Here is a 12,339-nt window from a genome sequence, read left to right as displayed (position 1 = left end):
TTTCCGTTTGTTTGACTGTCTTTGTTGCTATATGATTCCATATAGTACACGAAATACTCACTCCCATGCACTTCCATTGGGTTTTCCCAGTACACAAAGCTCATATAATATGAACAATCTCAGTCGCCGACTTGCCTGCAAGTCCTGTGGATATGGTCAGTCATAAATTTTCGAATCATTTTTAGTCTCCAGTTGCTTTCAAATGGCTCAGAGAACTGATAGGCTATTTGAATAACCATTACTGTATACTTAATCTTAGTTCTGCCCTAGGATAAATCATAGACATGATCATCAAGAAGGGAAAAGAATTATTTTGATACAACTCTTTAAAAGTTAGGGCAGCTTTGCCTCTCACAGGGACTATCTGTCTTGATTTTAGTCAAATTAGCCGCGGCTCTCAAGTTTTTTATACTATCCAGTTATATTTACCATGTGGTTCGTCTCTTTGACATAGATGCGATTTGAATGACTCATCCTGTGGGAGGTGGTACGTATGTGCCCTTTCAAATTGCTTTGACCTGTTTTGTTTGCAGGGAGTATGTTTGTACACCTGCAAAGAAGTAATTTGCAAGGGGTGATTGAACTGTATAGAAAAAGGAATTAAAATAGTAAAAAAAAATCGTTGAGAAAGTCACTATAAACTCTTCCCCTGAAAGTTCTCAAAAAAGAACCATAGATAACCAGTGCTGCAACAAGTACTCCAAATTTTTACTTAAGTATCAAGTATTAAGTACTCATTGTTTTTTTACTTAAATATCAAGTAATAAGTACTTTCCAAATTCTTACTTAAGTATCAAATATCAAGTACTTGCCAAAATTGTACTTAAGTATTACTTCAAGTACTACTTCAAGTATTTGTTCTATGTGTATATATTTATTCTATGTGTATAACGTTGTAGTTGTGTCCCTGTGTCCCGTTCGTCATTTATATTCCCTTTGTCCCGGTCATCATTTGTGTCCCGTTTTTTTTTTCTTTTTAGTTTTTTACCTTTTTTATTTTTTTCCTTTTTTTAAGTTTTTTTCTTTTTAGGTTTTTTCTTTTTTTAGCTTTTTCGCGCCATATTAGTTACGCACCATTGTAGCTGTGTCCCTCTGTCCCACCTGTGAATATAGATAGTTGTGTCCCTGTGAACCTGTGTAAACTTATATATATATATATATATATATATATATATATATATATATATATATATATATATATATATATATATATATATATATATATATATATATATATATATATAGGCTGTTGGGGTGGCGCGAAGCGCCACCCCAACACCTAGTTGGTGGGGGCGCTTCGCGCCCCCCCGCAATCCCCCTAAACGCCCCCCCCCCCCGCAAGCCCCCTCCGCGCGCGCAAGCCGTTACGCGCCATATTAGTTACGCGCCATTGTAGTTGTGTCCCTGTGTCTTATTCCAATGATTGCCCTTGAGCTTTGTTGATGGTGATTGCTAATCGAACATTCCCAAATCGAGTCAATTTGTGCAGGTCCCTGATACGCCTATCAATTTTCATTGTCCTAGCACGTCCAGAAGTACCGGACTCGCCAAAGCACTGGATTCCCTAACTACCCCAAAGATAGTAGATCCAGTCCGGTTTCGTCAATCACGTATCTACGACATTTGCTTATTCTACCCACCATGTTTCATCCCGATATCTCCACTCTAAGTGTTTTCCAAGATTTCCTGTGTCCCCCTCCAACTCTCCCCCAATGTCACCAGAACTGGCCGGAGTTGAAAATAAGAGATCCTAGACATGAGTTCCTTCTTAATATCAAATTCAAAAATACTTCACGAACGGTCACCCGCTCTTAAGTTAAAAATACCTCAATTTTTGTAATTTTTCCGAATTAACACCCCCTCCAACTCCCCCAAAGAGAGCGAATCCATTTCAGTTATGTCAATCACGTACCTAGGACTTGTGCTTATCCTTCCCACCAAGTTTAATCCTGATCACTCCACTCTAAGTGTTTTCCAAGATTTCGCCCCCCCCCAAATCCCCTCCAATGACACTGGATCCGGTCAGGATTTCAAACATGAGATCTGAGTTACGAGGTCCTTCTAAATATGAAATTTCATCCGATGAAATTCAAGATCCGATTGCTCCTTCGTCAGTTAAAAATACCTCATTTTTTCTAATTTTTCAGAATTAACCCTTCCCCCAACTCCTCAAAAGAGAGTGAATTCGTTCTGTTTATGTCAATCCCGTATTTTTCCCACTAAGTTTCATCCCGATCCCTCCACTCTAAGCATTTTCCAAGATTTTAGGTTTCCCCCTCCAATGTCACGTGGTCCGGTCGGAATATAAAATAAGAGCTCTGAGACATGATATCTCGACTTTCTTAAAACTTGAAACCACCTACCCCTCGCCCTATTTTATATAGGACTTGTGATATCAGAGCTCGATATGAGCCCTGATTCTAGTCATCTTTGGTCTAGCTTTCATTTGGATCCGTTGCTCCATTCGCACGTTATACTAAATTAAATCAAAAGCTTTGACTTTTTCAGCACTTAAAACACACTCCCCCTCGTTCTATTTGAGCTATGGTTTTCATCTCAAAACTTGATGCCTGCCACGGTCTTAGGCACCTTTGGTTCAATCTTCACTGAGATCCATCGATCTCTCGCAAGTTACACTGAATTAAATGAAAAACTCAACTTTTTTTTTGCACTTAAAGCCCCTCCCCCTAATTAAGCTAGGGTCTTCATCACCAAACATTATGTGTCTTATGGTTTTGGCATCTTTGGCTTGACTTTCATTGAGATCCATTACTTCATTTGCAAGTTAAACTGAGTCAAACAAAAAACTCAATTTTTTAGCACTTAAAGCCCCCTCCCCTTGCCCTAATTAAGCTCGGGTCTCCATCCCAGAACTCAAGGCATATATACTCTTAGGCATCTTATTCAATTTTCATCGAAATTCATCTCTCCATTTGCAAGTTACAGTGAATTAAATGAAAAACTCGATTTTTTTTTTAACACCTAAAGGCCCATCGCCCTAATTAAGCTCAATTTTAATCCAAATAGTTCAATTTTAATACAAATCTGATTGGCGGTTCTCCCGCTATACTCGATTGCACAGACGGGCGGACAGACAGACAGATCTCAAAAACCTATCTTGATGGATATTTTCCACCATCCAAATAGGTAATGATGCCTGGATGATGATATGCTATTGTTTTCTTTTTTTGCATCCAGTGAGCCAATATGGCTACCTAAGTCCGTCCGTCTGCGTAATCACGTAAAGGGGGAGAACCGCTGGTTGGATTTGGATGAAAATTTTGATGGCCAGATTTGGTGCCAAGGATCATGAGACACATCAAGTTGAAAGATGAAGACCCTAGCTCAAATAAAACAGGGGGGGAGAGGGCTTTACGTGCTAAAAACAGTCTTTCGTTTAATTCAGAGTAACTTGCGACTGGAGAAATGGATCTGAATGAAAATTGCACCAAAGAGGCCTAAGACCATGACACATATCAAGTTTAGAGATAAAGATATTAGCTCAACATTAACAAGGGGGTGTGGGTTTTAATTCCTGAAAAATTTTAGTTTTCTGTTTAATTTAGTATAACTTGCAAATGGAGTAACGGATCCGAATGAAAACTAGACCAAAGATGCCTGTGACCAGGGCTCATATCAAGTTCTGGTATTACAAACCCTATCTCAAATAGGGCTAGGGGGAGAGGGTTTCAAGTCTTAAGAAAGTTGAGTTTTCCTTTAATTTAGTAGGGCTTATAACTTATGAATGGAGTGACAAATCTGAAGTCAGATTCGTCTGAATTTGCTGGAACAAATTTGACAAAATATCACTGCATTGGATCCAGCTAGAATTCCCTTGAGTTGTTTATTGCAGACAACATTTAGATGGGCAAACTTGACAAAATTTTCGTGTCAAAGGTAAAGTATTTGAAAAACAAGTACATTAAAAGTATCTTAAGTAATAAGTATTTCGTAATCTTACTTAAGTATCAAGTAATAAGTACACCCTAGAGTTTTTACTTAAGTACAAGTACAAGTAATGGAAAATTTTACTTAAGTAGTACTTCAAGTAAAAGTGCTTCAAGTAAGTGACAGCACTGTAGATAACACACTTCCTTAAAATTATTTAACTAAAAAGAAGAGTTTTTTAAACATGCCTTATGCTTTCTGTGTAACCATAGTTCTCTTTTTATTTTTATTTTTTGTGCTGAACAACCCAAAAGGATAAGTATTGATAGTAGGGCAGTGCAAGTGATTTATCTTCCAATAATAGCCTTATGCACTACGATAGTATATATGTAAACCTAGTTGTAAAATTTTGTTTGTTGTACTTACAGATTTAATACCGAAAGAGAACCTCCAGCTATGGCTGAAATATCTTCGCAACGAATTTCCTACAATTGCCTTCAAAGCATCGACGCAGTCTCAGGCTAACAGATTAGGACGAAATAACAAGAAAATCACATGGGTTACTGACTCTGAGCTCCAGTCCTCTAAATGCCTTGGTGCTGACACTCTTATGAAACTCCTTGGAAATTATTGTCAAAATAGAGGGATTAGGACACAGATTCGTGTTGGTGTAGTTGGTAAGATGGAAAATTAATTAGAAACTATTTCATTTATTTTTATTTTGTGTTTCTTCTTCTATTCAACTGGTTATTTATACACAGGCTATTACGCTTGAAAAGTAGCATCTGGCATTTTTGCACTTCTGACAAAATTTTCAAAAACTGTTTACTAAGGTCTTTCCTTGGGGAGGATCAGCTGGGCGATGCGTGCTCAATCACTCCCTAATCTTCTTGGGCATCAATTCCCTACTGACCCTCCCTTTGAGAACAGCTTTGCAAAGGTTTTTCCCGCAATTATATGAGAAGCCCGAATATATTATGACAAGATGAGTTGAGACAACATGATGAGTTGAGGCCTGGTTGAGACAACATGTGTAAATTAGAAAAAAAGTCTGAATGTCTTTGGCACATTATTCCTAATGTATAGTAAAAGCTGTTAACAGAAGACGGTGAGGTAAATTTAATTTTTTTTTCTTTGGGTTCAAAAATTCAATAAAAACTCGTTGTCCTGACTACTCTGTAGAGATTATAGGAAACTGTTAAACAGTTGTCACAGGAAACGTAAGGAAACTGTTGTCACAGATACAAACTGTGGCTATCCAGAAATCAGATATGTGGACACCATTTTCAATTTGAAAGGCTTAGCATTAAAATTAAGGAAAATTCTCTATTTCTGAGTCGAAGACGGGGGTTAAACAAAATGATGATCCCCATACTTTGTGTCGTTTTTCGTCTGCTGAGTTGAATTTAATAAGTTTCCTCTGCGTTTTAACAGCAGTTGGTTTCCTTTTAGGGCTTCCAAATGTTGGCAAAAGCAGTATTATAAACAGCTTAAAAAGAAGTAAAGCATGCCTCGTAGGTGCCACCCCTGGCATTACCAAGTCGATGCAAGAAGTCGCCCTGGATTCTAAGATTATACTACTTGACAGTCCTGGTATGGTATTGGCTGCGGGTAACATGTCTGATTCATCGGTGGCACTTCGTAACGCCATAAAAGTAGAGTCCCTGACTGACCCAATAACGCCCGTGGAAGCTATTTTAAGAAGAACTAATAAGGAATACGTAAGTAACTTTGACGAAAGCGTAGCTAAGACTTAGAAAAAGAGGAAGAAAGTGGCTTAAAATTGTGAAACTCATGTTTAAAGTCAGTACTGAAACAAAAGAAAAGCAAAGGTAGCTATCTAGTACAGCTTGAATCAAGGCACAGGAAAGTTTTTATGCATCCCCTCCTTCTTCCAGGACATTGAATTTTTATGAAATCGGACAAATAAAGCTCAAATTATGAGCTGGGAGGCTGTTTTCTAATTCTACGTTCAAGGCTTTTCTTCTTTTAAGGCTTGAAAGATTCTATGCAAAATGATCCTTTGCAAAAAAAGTCAATTTGGCGAAGTCACATTTGGCTTAGAATGCAGCTCAAATCATGTATAACTGTCAAAGAATAGCACCCTCTTAGCCAAATTAGTTTTTTTTTGATTTCCTCATTTGCTTGGCACAGACCTCCCCAAGATTACAAAAGGCTCCTCCTTGACATAAGCAAAAAAAAAACTTTTAAGTAGGATAACCTGTTCACATACAATTTTATTCATGTGCTACTAAAAGGTCTATCCCGTATGTTTAAGATTTTCCCATTTTTGGTATTTAACATATCAAGTATAAAGTTCAAAATTTTTATGGCACTTGGTATTAACCAAGTGACATATAGCAATCGCCAATTCTGTCGGTCTGTCTGTCGGCCCCGGTTTTGCTACTTTAGGCACTTCCAGCTAAGCTAGGACGATGAAATTTGGCAAGCGCATCAGGGACCGGACCAGATTAAATAAGAAATAGTCGTTTTCCCGATTTGACCATCTGGGGGGGGGGAGTAGGGGGCCGGTTAATTCGCAAAAAAATAGAAAAAATGAAGTATTTTTAACTTATGAGTGGGTGATTGGATCTTAATGAAATTTGATATTTGGAATGATATTGTGTCTCAAAGCTCTTATTTGAAATCCCGACAGGATCTGATGACATTGGGGGGAGTTGGAGGGGGGAAACCTAAAGTCCCGGTTTTGCTACTTTAGGTACTTCCAGGTAAGCTAGGACGATGAAATTTGGCAAGCGTATCAGGGACCGGACCAGATTGAATTAGAAATAGAAATAGTTGTTTTCCCGATTTCAACATCTGGGGGGGGGGGGGGAGTGGGGGGCCGGTTAATTCGGATAAAATAGAAAAAATGAATAATTTTTAACTTATGAGCGGGTGATTGAATCTTAATGAAATTTGATGTTTGGAATGATATTGTGTCTCAGAGCTCTTATTTTAAATCCTGACCGGAGCTGATGGCATTTGGGGGAGTTGGAGGGGGGAAACCTAAAATCTTGGAAAACACTTAGAGTGGAGGGATCGGGATGAAACTTGATGGGAAAAATAAGCGCAAGTCCCAGATACATGATATAAATAATCGGAACTGATTTGCTCTCTTTGGGGTAGTTGGGGGGGGGGGAGTAATTCTTAAAAATTAGAAAAAATGAGGTATTTTCAACTTACGAACGGGTGATCGGATCTCAATGAAATTTGATGTTTAGAAGGATATTGTGTCTTAGAGCTCTTGTTTTATAACCAGAACGGATCCGCTCTCTTTGGGGTAGTTGGGGGGGGGGGTTAATTCTGAAAAATTAGAAAAAATGAGGTATTTTTAACTTACGAACGGGTGATTGGATCTCCATTAAATTTGATATTTAGAAGGATATCGTGCCTCAAAGCTCTTATTTTAAATCCTGACCGGATCTGGTGACATTGGGGGAAGTTTGGGGTGGGGAAACCTAAAATGATGGAAAACGCTTAGATTGGAGGGATTGGGATGAAACTTGATTGGAAAAATAAGCAGAAGTCTCGCATACGTGATTTACATAATGGGAACGGATCCGCTCAATTTGGAGGGGGGGGGGGGTAATTCTGAAAAATAAGAAAAAATGACGTATTTGTAACTTACGAAGGAGTGATCGGATCTTCATGAAACTTCATATTTAGAAGGACCTCGTATCTCAGATATCTTATTTTAAATCTCAACCGGATCAAGCGTAATTGGGGGAGGGGGGCAGTTGAGGGGACCGGAAATCTTAGAAAATACTTAAAGCGGTGAGATCAGGATGAAACTGGATGGGAAGAGTAGAAACCTGTCTAAGATACGTGACTGACATAAATGGACCGGATCTGTTCTCTTTGGTGGAATTGGGGGGGGGGGGGGTATTTTGAAAATTGAGGTATTTGTAACTTACGAAAGGGTGACCAGATCTTAATGAAATTTGATATTTAGAAGGATCTTGTGATTTAAAGTTCTAATTTCAAATTCCGACCAGATCCTGTGACATTCGGGAGAGTTGGAGGGGAAAACCGGAATTCTTGGAAAACATGAAAATTGGGGTATTTTTATCTTACGAATAGATGATCGGATCGTAATGAAATTTGATTTTTAGAAGGAATTCAAGTCTCAGAGCTCTTATTTCAAATCCCGACCAGATCTTTTGACATTGGGGGGAGTTCTGGAGCGGGAAATCTTGGAAAAAACTTGGAGTGGAGGAATCGGGATGAAGCTTGGTGGATAGAATAAACAAATGTCCTTGATACGTGATTGACAGAATCGTACTGGATTCGCTCTCTTTGGGGGAGTTGGGGGGAGGGGTTCAGTGATTTGGCGAGTTCGGTGCTTCTGGACGTGCTAGGGCGATGAAAATTGGTAGGTATGTCAGGGAGCTGCACAATTTGACTTGATAAAGTCGTTTTCCCAGATTCGACCATCTGGGGGGCAAAAGGGAGAGGAAAAATTAGAAAAAATTAGGTATTTATAACTTACGAGTGGGTGATCGGATCTTAATAAATTTTGATATTTAGAAGGACTTTGTGACTCAGAGCTCTTATTTTAAATCTTGACCGGCATTAAGCCTCTTATTTTCCTTTTTAAATCAATGTATTGATTCATAGAATTTTGTTAGAGCTCATACCATGATCTCTTGGCTCTTAGCTCTTCTCGCCTCGTCACAAGTGCCATATGAGCTCTACAGTTCCATATGGAACTGTATGTGTGTCCTACAAGTTCCATATGGAACTCGTTACTATTCAAGTTCCCCCCCCCCCCAGAATGATTCAAATATAGGCTATAAAAAGTGGATCAAGGCATTCCATGTGGGACTGGGGAATCCCCTCCGAGTTTAAATCAAAGCCCCTTCCCCAGACAAATAGTGGCCTAAAAATGCAGTTTCTTCCAATCTTGACCAGTCTTTTCCACCCCCCCCCAGGAATTGGACTTGGTATGATATAGGCAATAATTAAAGAGAATGCATAGTAAACCTGGATTTTAGAACCCTGCCAAAACTCAGTACATAAGAAAATTCTAGTTACACTCCCAAGTGTAGTCGATGTTTTGTGTTCTGCTGGCTTCTAAGTTGCAAAGTTATGTTTAGAATCATAATTATATTTAACTTCATTTACATAGTGCTTGTTTGACTGTTGAGTTCGTGCTGCGTTGGGTTATGTGTGGTAGCAAAAGGAAAATGATAGTTGACGAAACTTGTAATTCAAGTGGCTATTAGTTATTTTGCCTATGGATGTGGAAATTATCGAAACGGTATCTATGGTTTACGCTAAGAAAAAAAAAATCCTATTTTGGGATAGGTCTAGGAGATCTGAATTCCTCGTTGTTTCAAGGATTTGGAAATTGTAATGCCTTGTGCCCATTTGACCTTTTTCATTCCGATCTCATTATGCCGCCATAAAGGAATTTCCAATAAAAGGAAGAAGAATAAGAAAATGACGAAAAATGTATTTCTTCACTAAACACAATATATTTTTGATGTACTTCTTCGCCAAACACAATATGTGTGATGTACGTCAAACACATATTGTGTTTGGTGTACCTCTTCTCCAAACACAAAATGTGTTTGGTGTACTACTGTTACTACTTTGCTTAACATGATAAAAGGTCCTGGGTGTTTCATAAAAATGTTGAGATAGCCATTTTGTTGAAAATAGTTCAAAGATTATACAATAAAACTCTGGGGTTGACACAGCCCTTTTAGGGCTCGGGGGTAGGCGTTGTAAGTCATGGTCTGGGGCATATATGGTTCTTATAGAAGGGGTGCTCGTACAAACTTCTGAGAGGGCTTATTTGATTGGACATTGAAAGTTTTAGTTCACTTTCTAAGAGTCAAGAGAGATAGAGAGATCGGAGAGCAACTAGATCCCCTCCCTCCCCGTGTCCTTTTTCCCCAAACCCATCTGGTAAAATTCTTTAGATAGCCATTTTACTAAAAATAGTTCAAAAATCAGATAATAAAAACTCTGGGGTCGACATAACCCCCCAGAGCCCGAGGACAACTGTTTCGAGTTATGCACCGGGGTATATAACGTTTTTATGTAAGGAGAGGTCGTATAAACTTCAGAGGTGGCTCATTTGATTGTAAGTTGAAAGTTCTAGTTACCTTTTTTTGAGTCAAAAGGGAAAAGCGCCAATGACTCAGCAGGCTTTAGACTTTTAAAGGGAGAGGAGGCAAAACCCAAACTCTTTTTTGTAGAGATTTTTGTTTGTTTCAAGCTTGATTTGCATATTCAGTTTAAGTTTCACTCGGTTTAAGAATAATTTACTCATTTAAACTAGTAACTCTCGTGTTTTGTTTGCTATGATTCTTTATTTAATTTCTGTTCGTTTTGGGGTTCATTTATGCTTCAATAGCAAAATATTTTTGTTCGTTTTAAGTTTGGTTTGCATATTCAACTTGAGCTTTACTCGTTTTAAGATTTATTTATTCATTTTTATTAGTATCTCTTGTATTTTTTTGCTATGATTGCTTATTTAATTTCTGGTCGTTTCGAGTTTGAGTTATTGTAGGTTTCTATTTCTTCTGATCTTAAGTTTAATATGGCCTTTACTTTTCTTTAGAAAACTCCTTTTTCGGAAAGTTTTTTTTTTTTAATTAACTATGGAAAATGCAGGAGAGCCATATCTTAAATCAGGTTTTTCTTATTTGGACCCTGCTCTAGTTTGTCATAAAAAAAGAAAAAAAACAAAAAAAAAAAAAAACGTCTTGCACATTTATCAGCAGCCTAAGGATTATTGATGAGCCAAAAAGCTATTTCTTAGACCAAAAGTTGATTTTTTTTTATTGCGGGACAACTTTTAAATGTCGCTATTGGGAAAGGAACAATCGATAAGCTCTAATTTCCTTAGCGCTTTAATATAATAGTTATTTCGTAACGTTGTAACATTCCATAGCTAAATTTTCATTATTCTTTAAATTATTGAAATTGTTTTGGCCTCAGGAAAAGCAATGGTCTGGATACCAGTGCAGAAGGTGGACCAACACATCTTCCTCAAGCCTATTGCCTCGGACTCATTATATATCCATGCCTACAAATATCACGCTACTACGGGGAAGCAACCCATAGTAGATAAATTAGCTAGGAAGAGGTTTTTCAGCCCAAAAATGCCTGAAAAAGCACAGAAGAATCATCCATTCAGGATCCCGTGCGAATACTGTATTTTTTACTAGGCTATAATTGCCTTGAGGGGCGCCACTCTTCAAGTGGGAATAGAGTTGGCCGCAAGGTCCACATTCTTGTAGGTACCCCGAAGGTATTGAGGCAGCCCTTTGCAGAGGCTGTTGTCCATAGATATGGATTTTACGCCCACCTGCAGCTGTCCTCCTATAGAGGATTCTCCCACGATGCATGCAATTTAACCAATTGCTGGGAGAAGGGTTGTAACCGATAGGTCATGTCCACCCACCGGTGGGCCCTGCTGAGCGTACATTTGAGGTGCCTTCCTTCTCCTCCACCTATATTTATGGCCCCAGGTGAGGGTTCCCTATTTTTTACCCCCTGGGACAAGGCCCTCCTTCGGTTCTTGCCTCCTATGGAGGCATTGGGGCTAGGGAACCGTCACAAATCTTAAATACTTTTAGGTTTGATTGTAACTTCAGTTTGAAACTAGTACGGCTTTGCTTATCTGCTTGAATTTAAGACCAGATTTATGTTTTGATGAAACGAAAGCTTCTTGAAAAACTTCAGATATCCCTTTTTAATATAAGCTACAAAAGCTCACCTTAGCTCACATACTGTTTGTTCTTGCTCAAGGACTAGCAAAAACTATCCTTATTAGCTCCAGACAATAATTATACGCAGCTTTCCAAACCCTAACGTCGTATTCATCAGTCTGACCTTACGTTCACATTTGTAAAAACTACAGAGGTTAACCTCGCCACTTGTAATAAACCAAAACCTTCGGTGTAAAAAAAAGAAGACCGGAAAACTGAACAAAACAAAAGTGTTGCTAACGCAACATAATAAGCTCCAGGAAGCGCTCTCTTAAAAATATTTGGGGATGGGTAAGCATTTGCTATTATCCATTGTAGATTTAAACCACAAAGATGGTCTCGTATGAACAATCCTTACAATCCCACATGTTCCATAGTTCTCCCATACTGAGTATAGCAGACTTGACTTGATTTATTGACAAAATAAAAAACAATGCATACACTTATTCCTGTACTGCCAACATGCCAGACGCTATAAACGGCCAATACGGGGATTTGAGAAATCAATAATTTGACTAAAATATTGTCAAACAAAAATATCCTTTTTTCTTATATCATTAAGCAGAGAAACTAAATAAACAATAACTAAACAACAAAAAATGTAAACATTTTTTTTCATCTACTGAATAAGATATTTTTAAGCATTTTTTTCAGAACAAGATTAGCGAAATCAATTCTTCAGTATATTTGGGCTATATAAGAGTATTCCACATACGAAAGGAAA

At 38.2% G+C, this 12,339-nt stretch overlaps 1 protein-coding gene and 1 long non-coding RNA gene across 3 annotated transcripts in view; one reads left to right on the top strand and one right to left on the bottom strand.

The window, feature by feature from the left end:
* Positions 1–12,339, bottom strand: part of LOC136026412 (uncharacterized) — a 411,673-nt gene that overhangs the window by 50,866 nt on the left and 348,468 nt on the right. The window lies entirely within an intron of this gene.
* LOC136026406 (guanine nucleotide-binding protein-like 3 homolog) overlaps positions 1–12,339 on the top strand; it is a 72,162-nt gene that overhangs the window by 15,956 nt on the left and 43,867 nt on the right. For both annotated transcript variants that reach the window (XM_065702971.1, XM_065702970.1), the window contains exons 6-7: positions 4,317–4,565; positions 5,341–5,609. In XM_065702971.1, coding sequence (XP_065559043.1) covers positions 4,317–4,565; positions 5,341–5,609 — 518 coding nt within the window. The remainder of the gene's footprint in view (positions 1–4,316; positions 4,566–5,340; positions 5,610–12,339) is intronic.

The sequence above is a fragment of the Artemia franciscana genome, chromosome 4 (genome assembly GCF_032884065.1).
Source record: "Artemia franciscana chromosome 4, ASM3288406v1, whole genome shotgun sequence".
In the NCBI taxonomy this organism is placed as follows: domain Eukaryota; kingdom Metazoa; phylum Arthropoda; class Branchiopoda; order Anostraca; family Artemiidae; genus Artemia; species Artemia franciscana.
This window is presented reverse-complemented; position numbering and strand designations above follow the sequence as displayed.